We start from the raw sequence: 11,425 nt of genomic DNA on the forward strand, positions 1-11,425 counted from the left end.
ATGGCGGAACAAGTTCCATATGGTGTGGCTACAAGTTTCATCAACACGTTGGCTTCATCAGCCTTCAGAGAGATTGCTTCCATTTATGGGGTCGAGACTGAGATTGAATGGCTGAAGGAAACTATTGAAGACATCAAAGCTGTGCTTGCTGATGCTGACCACAAGCAGCAGACTGAACAACTCATCCAGCGCTGGATGACCAAACTCAAACAAGTGCTTTACGAAGCAGATGACTTGCTTGATGAGATCCACACCCAGCATTTGCTGCACAAGAGGGATGCAAAAGGAAAGGTATGTGACTTCCTCTCATCCTCCAATCCAATCGCTTTTCGCCTCAAAATTGCTCGCAAGATTAGAAAGGTTAGAGAGCAATTTAAGGCTGTTACTGAAACTGTTTCGAGGTTGAACTTTGATCGAAGAGTTGTGGAAATGAAGCATGAACATAGTAGCTGGAGGGAAACTAGTTCTAAGCTTGAAGAGAATATCACTGGCAGGGAGGAAAGTGAGAAGGAGGTTACTGATCTGTTGCTAAACACTAATGACAATCAAAATGTTTCGTTGGTTGCTGTTGTGGGAATAGGTGGTTTAGGTAAAACTGCTCTTGCCCAACTGGTCTACAATAATGCCAAAGCCAACAAACTTTTCGATAAGCAAATGTGGGTGTGTGTTTCTGAAGAGTTTGATGTGAAAGCGCTCGTTAAAAAAGTATTGGAATCATCAATTGGCAATGGTGTGAATGACCAATCATTGGAATTACTTAAGGATCAACTTGAAGAGAATTTGAACGGACAAAGATATTTGCTCGTCCTTGACGACGTGTGGACTGAGGATAGAGAGAAGTGGTTAAATTTGAAAAAATATTTGATGTGTGGTGCCAAAGGTAGTAAGATTTTAGTGACTACACGCAGTCAAGCGGTAGCCAATATAATGGGTGTAAGAACACCATATTTTTTGAAAAGATTGAAAAATGACCAATCTTGGACTTTATTGAAAAGATTGGCATTTGATGAAGATAAAATAATGACCCAAAATTTGGAGTCTATTGGTCAAAAAATTGCAGAAAAATGTAAGGGCGTTCCGCTGGCAATAAGAGTTATGGGAAGTTTGTTGCAATCAAAATCGCAGGAAAGTGATTGGGAAGATATGTTGCAAGGTAACTTTTGGGAGCTATATGACCGTAATGATTCAATTATGCCAATTCTAAAGTTGAGTTATGATAGTTTGGCAATTGAATTAAAACACTGTTTTGCTTATTGTTCTTTATATCCAAAAGATTGGATATATGATAAGGATGAACTGATTGATTTGTGGATGGCACAAGGCTTCCTTGAAAATAAAGACGAGAAACAATGTCTAGAAGATGTAGGTGAAGCATATGTTCGCATTTTGTTAACAAAGTCATTCTTGCAAGATGTTGAGACGGATGAATTCGGCGAAATAAAATATTTTAAGATGCATGATTTGATGCATGACCTGTCCCAATCAATGCTAGCTCTGACCTATACATTGGGAGAGGAAATATGTTGCAAGGTATCCCATACATGCTTCTTTTGAGGAATATAGCTGTAACATTTCATTTTTTTTCCTTTATCTTATTATAGGATTTAGGTTATATGGGTGAGATTAATTCATAATACTTAATATGAAAGCTTATTGAATAAATTGTAAATCATAGTTTCTGTGATATACATATAAATTATAAAAATAAAAAAATAAAAAAAAATTATATTTAAAAAAAATAAAAAAAAAATATATATATAAAATAAAAAGGCAAGTGGGTGGCACGTGGGCCACCCACTGCCAGCGGGAAGGAGGGGGGGCTAAGTCCCCATTAGACCGTGGCTTTCAAAAAAAAAAAAAGAATTGAAAATTGGAATATATGGTGGATCACGTGACCCACTATTATTTCCCCACCCCTTTGTCCGCTTTTCCCCTTCCCTTTCCGCTTTGTTCTTTCCTCTGGTCCACATCCACGCAGCGCCGCGACAATGAGCGGGGGCGAGAGGTAGTGTGAGTGTGTGAAAGGAAGGCTCTACTTGGGTACATATAAGATATTTAGGTGAGCTATTTTCATCCTACAATTTTTATTTAGCTTTTTCTTTTTATTTCTGTAAGTTTATGCTGAAATAAAGTTTATTAGGGCTTGTTAGTTTTTTTTTTATTTTAAGGTTTCTAACTCATTTTGATGATATTAATGGAGCTTATGGGGTTAGAATAGAAACCTTATGACTTAGATTTTAGTTGATGGTTGATTTGAGGCAATGTGAGTTAGGGATTGGTTGGGAAATTGTGATTTGTATTAATGATGATTAATTTCGAAATTTATCTCTTAGTTGAGTTCACTTGAGGTTATATTGAGGATCCAATGCTTAAACTTTGAGGATTGTTGTTGAAATAGTAATGTTAATGATTCTTGGAGAGACTTTAATTAGTGGAAGTTGGGTGTTTGGAGGAAATTGAGAAAAATATTCTAAGTTATTGATTCTAATGAGTGGGAAATGATTAATGGAAGAAGGGAATAGGATTTTAATAATGATTGAAGGCATAGTTGATATATGGTTATTTTTCTAAGAGTTAAAGTAAGCACTTTTTGGAGATTTTTAGATGATTTGAAGAAAATATTCTTATTAATGATGTGAATGAGAGAAAAAGAGTTGGGAAGTATTAGGAATTGTCACTTGGAGGAATAGATGAATTATTATTCTTCTAAAGTAATTTTTTAAGCAAACCAATTATGGGGATTTAGTTAATAAACTATTTTAATGCTATATTAATTAGTCTTTTATATTAATATATGTTTATCAATTTATTATTGTAGAGTAGCTTGGTTTGGGCTCTTGGGTTTGAATCCTCCTACTTTTAGTTCTTGTGTCAAGAACTTGAGGTAACCACTTTCTAATTTACCTTGTATGCTTGTTGATGTGATTATAAGCACGTGTTGATATTATAAATGTTATCAATATGTGTTATGGTGATTTTGTATGAAAAGTAATTTGTATATCTATATCAAGAATTATGTTTTGTTAAATTTATTAGTTAAGTGGGCATGAATTATTTCATCTTATGAATATCTTTGATGTTGAACAAATTTGATTATTGAATCTGAGAATACTTTATGGATATGAAGTTGTGTGGAATTAGATGGTTGGATTGTGCTGTGTTGGTTGTGCTGAAATGTAGTTGTGGGAGGTCTGATTATCAATACCACGTGGTATAGCCGCCACTTGGCGCCCAGTGGTTGGCATTAACATTCTTATGGCCCTCGGTATCACCCTTCCTTTGGCCGGGTCAAGGGTCAGCCCAAGGGACATGACACCTTTCATATTCCAAGGAAAGGGAACCCATGGTCCGATATGAGCTCTGTAACTTTTGGCCGAGTTACACCTCATTATTGGAGAGCTTGGTGCAGTCTTGTAAAAGAGACGAATCCTATTATGTGGTATAGCCCATGGGTTCTGTCAGAGGTTACAAGGAGGTTATAAGGATGGTTGATGAAGTTCTATGCATGCAAGTTACTCTTTGAATTATTATATATTGTTTTCTGTAAAGATGTTTAACTTATATGTTATTTGAAATTGTACTTTGCCCGCTTAACTATCTTGTAATCACTCCCTGGATACTTGTTGAATTGGAATTGTGGTTACTGGGTCAATTTGACTCACCCCGTGGTTATTTAACATTTTTCAGGCGAGGGTTCAGGTGTTGGTCCCAAGGGGAAGGTGTCCGAGGCTTGAGTTTTCCTTTCAACTCTGTATAGCCTCTATTTTGTTATACATGATTTGACTGATGTATATTGCCAAACTTTAGGGCCTTTTTGTTATACTTAAAATTATTTAATGTTCCGCTGCATTCTAGACTTGAGTTATCGGGCGGAGCCCTTTTTGGTTATAGGTGAGTTATTTTGATTACGATTGTTATGGCCAATGGTAGCAGTTATTTTGGTGGGCCGAAAATGCTACAGTCCATTCATGATGGTCTTAGTTATTTTTGAGATTTTAGAGATTCATGATGGGATTTGTTATACACATGAAAAATCAAGTATTAATTACTTCTTATTACATTAATTATCTTTATTACTTTAGATTAGTGGCTACTGCACTGTTATGAATGTATATTGTTAATGACTATGGTAAATTTCTATTTGATTAGGTTTGTCCTTCCTACCATGGTTAGCCTTTTAAAGTAATTATCTTTTGAAAATGTTTATTTACCATGAATTACGGGGGTTATTACAAACTTGGTATCCAGAGCCTCATGTTTTCTGGTTTCTTGTTTCATTTTCATTTTGGCATATAGTTGCATTGGCAATATACATTGATCATACATGTGCTTCCCCTTTATTATTAGACTTTTCTAAGTTTCTCAAGCCTTATCGTTTCTTGGTTGGTTGCGTCCTTTAGGAGGGGAGAGATGGTAGATACACGTAGGACACAGCCGGCTAATAATAATAATAGCAACCCAAAAACCTCAAGAGCCCCTGGACAATGAAGCATTCTTAAGGGAGCTAAGGACATTGGTAGTCCAAATCAGTCAGCAAGTTCAGAGACATGAGCAACAGCTGAATGAAATGAGACAGGATGAGGAGCCCATCCAAGAAAATGGGCATATCAATGCTAATGAATCAAGTGGCCATCGTTCCGAAGAAGGTCACCACACTGTTATGGAAACTGGGGATAGTAGTCAGCATGAACAGAAGAAGGAGCAGCCTATTAGTGATGTATGGAGGAATTTCAATAGGTGTGATCCGCCAACATTTAATGGCACCTTTAATCCCTCTAAGAGTGAGGCTTGGATCGATCGTTTGGAAACTATCTTCACCTTGGTCCCATGCACCTCACAGCAAAGGGTGCAAGTGGCGGTTGTACAACTTGTTGATGCTGCTAAGAGATGGTGGGAGAGTGTTAGACCATCTGATGGCACTTCCCTACATGGGAGGTGTTTAAGGAGATGTTCTTTCAGCACTATTTTCCTTCAGCCCTCCAATCACTGAAGGAGACAGAGTTCTATGCTTTTCAGCAAGACGACATGGATGTGGATGCTTTCATTGCTAAATTTCTAGAGTTGATTAAGTATACTGCTTATGGACAATCTGAAAAGAATAGCAAGTGGATGGCAGACAGGTTGTTACAAAAGGCTAGACCGGAGTTTAGACGACAGCTAGTGCCACTCCAGATTGATTCTTTTGATGACATGTGTACTCGACTTCGCCTCCTTGATGCTGAGATTAAGGGTTATGGCTATGAAATTGAGCCAAAGAGGGACTCCCAGGGCCGTTTCTCTTCCTTTATGAGGCCTAGTGGTGGGATTGGCAAGAGAAGTGGGTTCAATCCAGGAAGCTCTAGCAAGAAGAGCCGCTTCCAGAACAGACAGTCACAGAGGCCCCCACTCCAAGGGGTAATGCTAGTGGGAGCCAATCATCATTCAGAGGCTCTACTGTTTCTGCACCCAGCACCGCACGTTCTCCAGCATGTTCTAAGTGTGGCAAGCATCATCAGGGCAAGTGTTGGACTTGCTTTACTTGTGGCAAGGTTGGACATATTTCTCGCTATTGCACTGCAAACAAACAGAGTGCACGGAGACCCGATCTACCATTCCCGGTCGTGTGTTTGCGTTGACTCAAGAGGAGGCCGGTGGTCTCCTAACCTGATTAGAGGTATCATTTCTCTCCAAGGTCACAGTATACATGCATTATTTGATTCTGGTGCTACACATTCTTTTATTGCTTTTGAATGTGCTAAGCGATTGAACTTGCATGTTTATGATTTGCCTTTTTTGATATGAATGTTTCGACACCTGCTGGATCTTCTGTAAAACTTCAAATGCATGCTTGAATCTTGTGTTGGAGTTTGAGAGTCACAAGACAAAGATTGATTTGATTGTTTGCCCCTTAAGGGTCTTGATGTGATTGTGGGTATGGATTGGCTAACAGCTAATAGTGCCACGCTTGATTGTAAAGCAAAAACTGTTCCTTGCCTATGCATGGCCTGCCTATAGAGGTGCCTAGTGGCCCTCCTTCGTTATCAGCTGTTCAAGTTGAAAGTTGTATAAAGCAAGGATGTCAGGCCTTTATGGTTTTCTTTTCTGTGCAAGCTGAGATAGAAGAAGGGATTGATGAAATTGAGATTGTGAATGAGTTCCTGAGGTATTTCCCAAAGAAGTGTCAGGATTACCCCCTGAGAGGGGAGGAGAGTTTTCTATTGATTTGCCTCCTGGGACAGAGCCTATCTCTAAGGCTCCCTATCGAATGGCTCCTGCTGAATTGGCAGAACTAAAGAAGCAGCTTGAGGAATTACTTGAGAAAGGATTCATCAGACCAAGTGTGTCCCATGGGGATCACCGGTGCTATTTGTGAAGAAAAAGGATGGAACCTTGCGGTTATGTATTGATTATCGACAATTAAACAAAGTCACCATCAAGAATAAATACCCACTACCAAGAATTGATGATTTGTTAGATCAGTTGGTGGGGTCAGCAGTATTCTCTAAGATTGACTTGAGGTCGGGATACCATCAATTAAGAGTTAAAGCAGAAGATGTTCCTAAGACTGCTTTTCGTACTCGGTACGGTCACTATGAGTTTCTTGTGATGCCATTTGGCTTAACTAATGCCCAGCTGCATTCATGGATTATATGAACAGATCTTCAGACCCTATTTGGATAAGTTTGTGGTGGTGTTTATAGATGACATTCTCATCTACTCACAGAACGAAGAAGAACACCGTGAGCACCTTAGAATAGTGTTGCAAGTATTGAGGGAGCACAAGCTCTATGCTAAATTGAGCAAGTGCGAGTTTTGGCTTAAGGAGGTAAGTTTCTGGGGCATGTGGTTTCAGCTGAAGGGGTTGCAGTGGACCCTACAAAAGTTGATGCAGTTCTTAAGTGGGAACAACCGAAGTCAGTGACTGAAGTGAGAAGTTTCCTGGGTCTAGCTGGTTACTATAGGAGGTTCGTACAAGGATTCTCTCAGTTGGCTATGCCACTTACTAAGTTGACCAAGAAAGACCAACCATTCATTTGGACTGAGAAGTGTGAAGCCGCCTTTCAAGAGTTGAAAAAGAAGTTGACTTCTGCACCAATATTGGTTATTCCTGATCCCGCATTGCCATACACCCTTTACACTGATGCTTCTTTAAAAGGTTTAGGGTGTGTATTAATGCAAGAAGGGAAGGTTGTTGCTTATGCTTCCAGACAGTTGAGACCACATGAGGAAAATTACCCAACTCATGACTTAGAGTTAGCAGCAGTGGTATTTGCATTGAAGATATGGAGACACTACTTATATGGTTCACAATTTGATGTTTTTAGTGACCATAAGAGTTTGAAGTATCTGGTGGATCAAAAGGAGCTTAATAATCGACAGAGAAGGTGGATGGAGTTTCTAAAAGACTATGACTTTCAATTGAAATACCATCCTGGTAAAGCGAATGTTGTCGCTGATGCTTTGAGTAGAAAAGCTGTTCATGTATTTCAGTTGAGTCTCTATGAGAACCATTTGTTAGAAAGGGTGAAGGACACTGATGTGCTAGCTGATACGGATACAATCTTGCAAGCCATGCGGATTGAGAATGAATTCTGGAAGGAGCTCAAGATAGCTCAGTTAGAGGATGACTATTTATTGAAGGTTAGGAAAGAACTAGAAGAAGGAGAGGTAAGTGATTTTGAAGTTGGCGAAGATGGAATTTTGAGATTCAAAGAGAGAGTATGTATCCCTAATGATGGAAAATCCAAGCAATACATCTTAGAGGAAGCTCATCGAAGTAGGTACACCATACATCCAGGAATCACTAAGATGTACAATGATCTAAAGCAGAACTATTGGTGGCCTGGAATGAAGAAAGACGTGACAGAATTTGTCTCCCGTTGTTTGACTTGCCAAAAGGTCAAAATTGAGCATCAAAGCCACCAGGGTTACTTCAAACTTTAGAGATACCGAAATGGAAATGGGATAGTATATCTATGGATTTTGTTATGGGGCTACCGAGGACACCTAGTAATCATGATGCAATTTGGGTGATTGTTGATCGTTTGACCAAGTCTGCTCATTTCTTGCCTATACGAGCTACTTATACAATGGAACAATATGCTCAATTATATGTGAAGGAGATTGTCAGATTGCATGGTGTGCCAGAGAGCATTATCTCTGATAGGGATCCAAGGTTCACGTCAGGTTTTTGGAGAGCCTTACACCAAGCTATGGGTTCTAGATTGAAATATAGTACAGCTTATCATCCACAAACCGATGGACAAACAGAGAGGACAATCCAAACCTTAGAAGACATGTTGAGGGCATGTGCCATTGAATTGAAGGGTAGCTGGGACAGTCACTTGCCATTGGCTGAGTTTGCATATAATAACAGCTATCACTCGAGCATACAGATGGCGCCTTACGAGGCATTGTACGGCAGAAAGTGTAGATCGCCGTTGTGTTGGACAGAATTGAGTGAAAGAACTATCATCGCCCTGATTACGTTGACCGCACTACAGAAAAGATTGAAATGATTAAAAAGAAGTTGTTGGCAGCTCAAAGTAGACAGAAGAGCTATGCGGATAAACGACGGAGACCTTGGAATTTTGTGTTGGTGATCATGTATTTCTACGTGTCACTCCAATGACAGGCATTGGAAGGTCTATCAAAGCCAAGAAATTGAGTCCAAGATTCATGGGTCCATATGAGATTCTTGCAAGAGTTGGTGAAGTAGCATACCAAATTGCATTGCCACCACAGCTAGACAGGGTTCATAATGTGTTTCATGTGTCACAATTGAAGAAGTATCAACCTGATCCCTCACACATCATTGAGCCTGAAGAGGTTGAACTCCGTGAGAATTTGACTTACCGGACAGAACCGGAGCGAATTGCCGATGTGAAGGAGAAACAACTAAGAAATAAGACAATTCGACTTGTGAAAGTCATATGGAAGGGTATGGCTCCCGGTGATGCTACTTGGGAAACGGAAGAGAAGATGCGACAATCTCCTCATCTTTTTTACTTAGGTACGTAGAATTCCTACTAAACTGAATTTTGGGACAAAATTCCTATTTAGGAGGGGAGAGTTGTAACATTCCATTTTTTTTTTTCTTTATCTTATTTAGGATTTAGGTTATATGGTGAGATTAATTCATAATATTTATATGAAGCTTATTGAATAAATTGTAATCATAGTTTCTGTGATATACATATAAATTATAAAAAAAATAAATAAAAATTATATTTAAAAAAATTAAAAAATATATATATATATAAAATAAAAAGGCAAGTGGGTGGCACGTGGGCCACCCACTGCCACAGGAAGGAGGGGGGTTAACTCCCCATTAGGCCGTGGCTTTCAAAAAAAAAAAAAAATTGAAATTGGAAAATATGGTGGATCACGTGAACCACTTTATTTCCCCACCCCTTCGTCCGCTTTTTCCCTTCCCTTTCCTTCCGCTTTGTTCTTTCCTCTGGTCCACGCCACGCACGCGCCGACAATAGTGTGGGGCGAGTGTAGTGTGAGTGTGTGAAAGGAAGGGCTCTACTTGGGTACATATAAGATATTTAGGTAAGCTATTTTCATCCTCTATTTTTATTTAGCTTTTTCTTTTTATTTCTGTAAGTTTATGGCAGAAATAAAGTTTATTAGGGCTTGTTAGATTTTTTTATTTTAAGGTTTCTAACTCATTTTGATGATATTAATGGAGCTTATGGGGTTAGAATAGAAGCCTTATGACTTAGATTTTTAGTTGATGGTTGATTTGAGGCAATGTGAGTTAGGGATTGGTTGGGAAATTGTGATTTGTATTAATGATGATATTAATTTCGAAATTTATCTCTTAGTTGAGTTCATTGAGGTTATATTGAGGATCCAATGCTTAAACTTTGAGGATTGTTGTTGAAATAGTAATGTTGATGATTCTTGGAGAGACTTTAATTAGTGGAAGTTGGGTGTTTGGAGGAAATTGAGAAAATATTCTAAGTTATTGATTCTAATGAGTGGGAAATGATTAATGGAAGAAGGGAATAGGATTTTAATAATGATTGAAGGCATAGTTGATATATGGTTATTTTTCTAAGAGTTAAAGTAAGCACTTTTTGGAGATTTTTAGATGATTTGAAGGAAATATTCTTATTAATGATGTGAATGAGAGAAATAGAGTTGGGAAGTATTAGGAATTGTCACTTGGAAGAATAGATGAATTATTATTTTTCCTAAATAAATTTTTTAAGAAAGCCAATTATGGGGATTTAGTTAATAAACTATTTTAATGCTATATTAATTAGTCTTTTATATTAATATATGTTTATCAATTTATTATTGTAGAGTGAGCTTGGTTTGGGCTCTTGGGTCTTGAATCCTCCTACTTTTAGTTCTTGTGTCAAGAACTTGAGGTAACCACTTTCTAATTTACCTTGTATGCTTGTTGATGTGATTATAAGCATGTGTTGATATTATAAATGTTCTCAATATGTTTATGGTGGTTTTTGTATGAAAAGTAATTTATATATCTATATCAAGATTATTTTTGATAAATTTATTAGTTAAGTGGGCATGAATTATTTCATCTTATGAATATCTTGTTGATGTTGAACAAATTTGATTATTGAATCTGAGAATACTTTATGGATATGAAATTGTGTGGAATTGGATGGTTGGATGGGCTGTGTTGGTTGTGCTGAAATGTAGTTGTGGGAGGTCTGATTATTTATACCACGTGGTATAGCCGCCACTTGGCGCCCAGTGGTTGGCATTAACATTCTTAGGGCCCTCGGTATCACCCTTCCTTTGGCCGGGTCAAGGGTCAGCCCAAGGGACATGACACCTTTCCATATTCCAAGGAAAGGGAACCCATGGTCCGATATGAGCTCTGTAACTTTTGGCCGAGTTACACCTCATTATTGGAGAGCTTGGTGCAGTCTTGTAAAAGAGACGAATCCTGTTATGTGTGAATAGCCCATGGGTTCTGTCAGAGGTTACAAGGAGGTTATAAGGATGGTTGATGAAGTTCTATGCATGCAAGTTACTTTTTGAATTATTATATATTGTTTTCTGTAAAGATGTTTAACTTATATGTTATTTGAAATTGTACTTTGCCCGCTTAGCTATCTTGTAATCACTCCCTGGATACTTGTTGAATTGGAATTGTGGTTACTGGGTCAATTTGACTCACCCCCGTGGTTATTTAACATTTTTCAGGCGAGGGTTCAGGTGTTGGTCCCAAGGGGAAGGTGTCCGAGGCTTGAGTTTTCCTTTCCACTCTGTATAGCCTCTATTTTTATACATGATTTGACTGATGTATATTGCCAAACTTTAGGGCCTTTTTGTTTAGTTAACATTATCATAATTTCCGCTGCATTCTAGACTTGTAGTTATTGGGCGGAGCCCTTTTTGGTTATAGGTGATGTTATTTTGATTGCACTTGTATGGGCAAGTGGTAGTTATTTTGGTGGAC

At 38.3% G+C, this 11,425-nt stretch overlaps 2 protein-coding genes across 2 annotated transcripts; both read left to right on the top strand.

Moving 5' to 3' along the window:
• Positions 1-1,634, top strand: LOC114723299 (putative disease resistance protein RGA3). The gene is made up of 4 exons (XM_028909492.1): positions 1-880; positions 1,061-1,153; positions 1,274-1,530; positions 1,602-1,634. Exons 1-4 carry the CDS (start codon positions 1-3, stop codon positions 1,632-1,634), a joined length of 1,263 nt encoding a protein of 420 aa, XP_028765325.1.
• Positions 1,635-8,607: 6,973 nt separating this feature from the next.
• Positions 8,608-8,992, top strand: LOC114723301 (uncharacterized; the record flags this gene model as incomplete). The annotated part of the gene is made up of 1 exon (XM_028909493.1): positions 8,608-8,992. A coding segment is annotated over exon 1 (385 nt), but the record flags the coding sequence as incomplete, so codon positions are not given.
• Between the last annotated feature and the right edge of the window lie 2,433 nt (positions 8,993-11,425).

This window comes from Neltuma alba, unplaced genomic scaffold (assembly GCF_004799145.2).
Source record: "Neltuma alba isolate B1F8T4 unplaced genomic scaffold, ASM479914v2 tig00012131_pilon, whole genome shotgun sequence".
Taxonomy (NCBI): Eukaryota; Viridiplantae; Streptophyta; class Magnoliopsida; order Fabales; family Fabaceae; genus Neltuma; species Neltuma alba.

Excerpts from the sequence above, each read along its gene's own strand:
- LOC114723299 (XM_028909492.1), top strand. The coding sequence starts at position 1 with ATGGCGGAACAAGTTCCATATGGTGTGGCTACAAGTTTCATCAACACG. Across the intron at positions 1,154-1,273 it reads TTGGGAAGATATGTTGCAAG|ATTGGATATATGATAAGGAT; the intron begins GTAACTTTTGGG and ends TATATCCAAAAG. Across the intron at positions 1,531-1,601 it reads GAGAGGAAATATGTTGCAAG|GATTTAGGTTATATGGGTGA; the intron begins GTATCCCATACA and ends ATCTTATTATAG.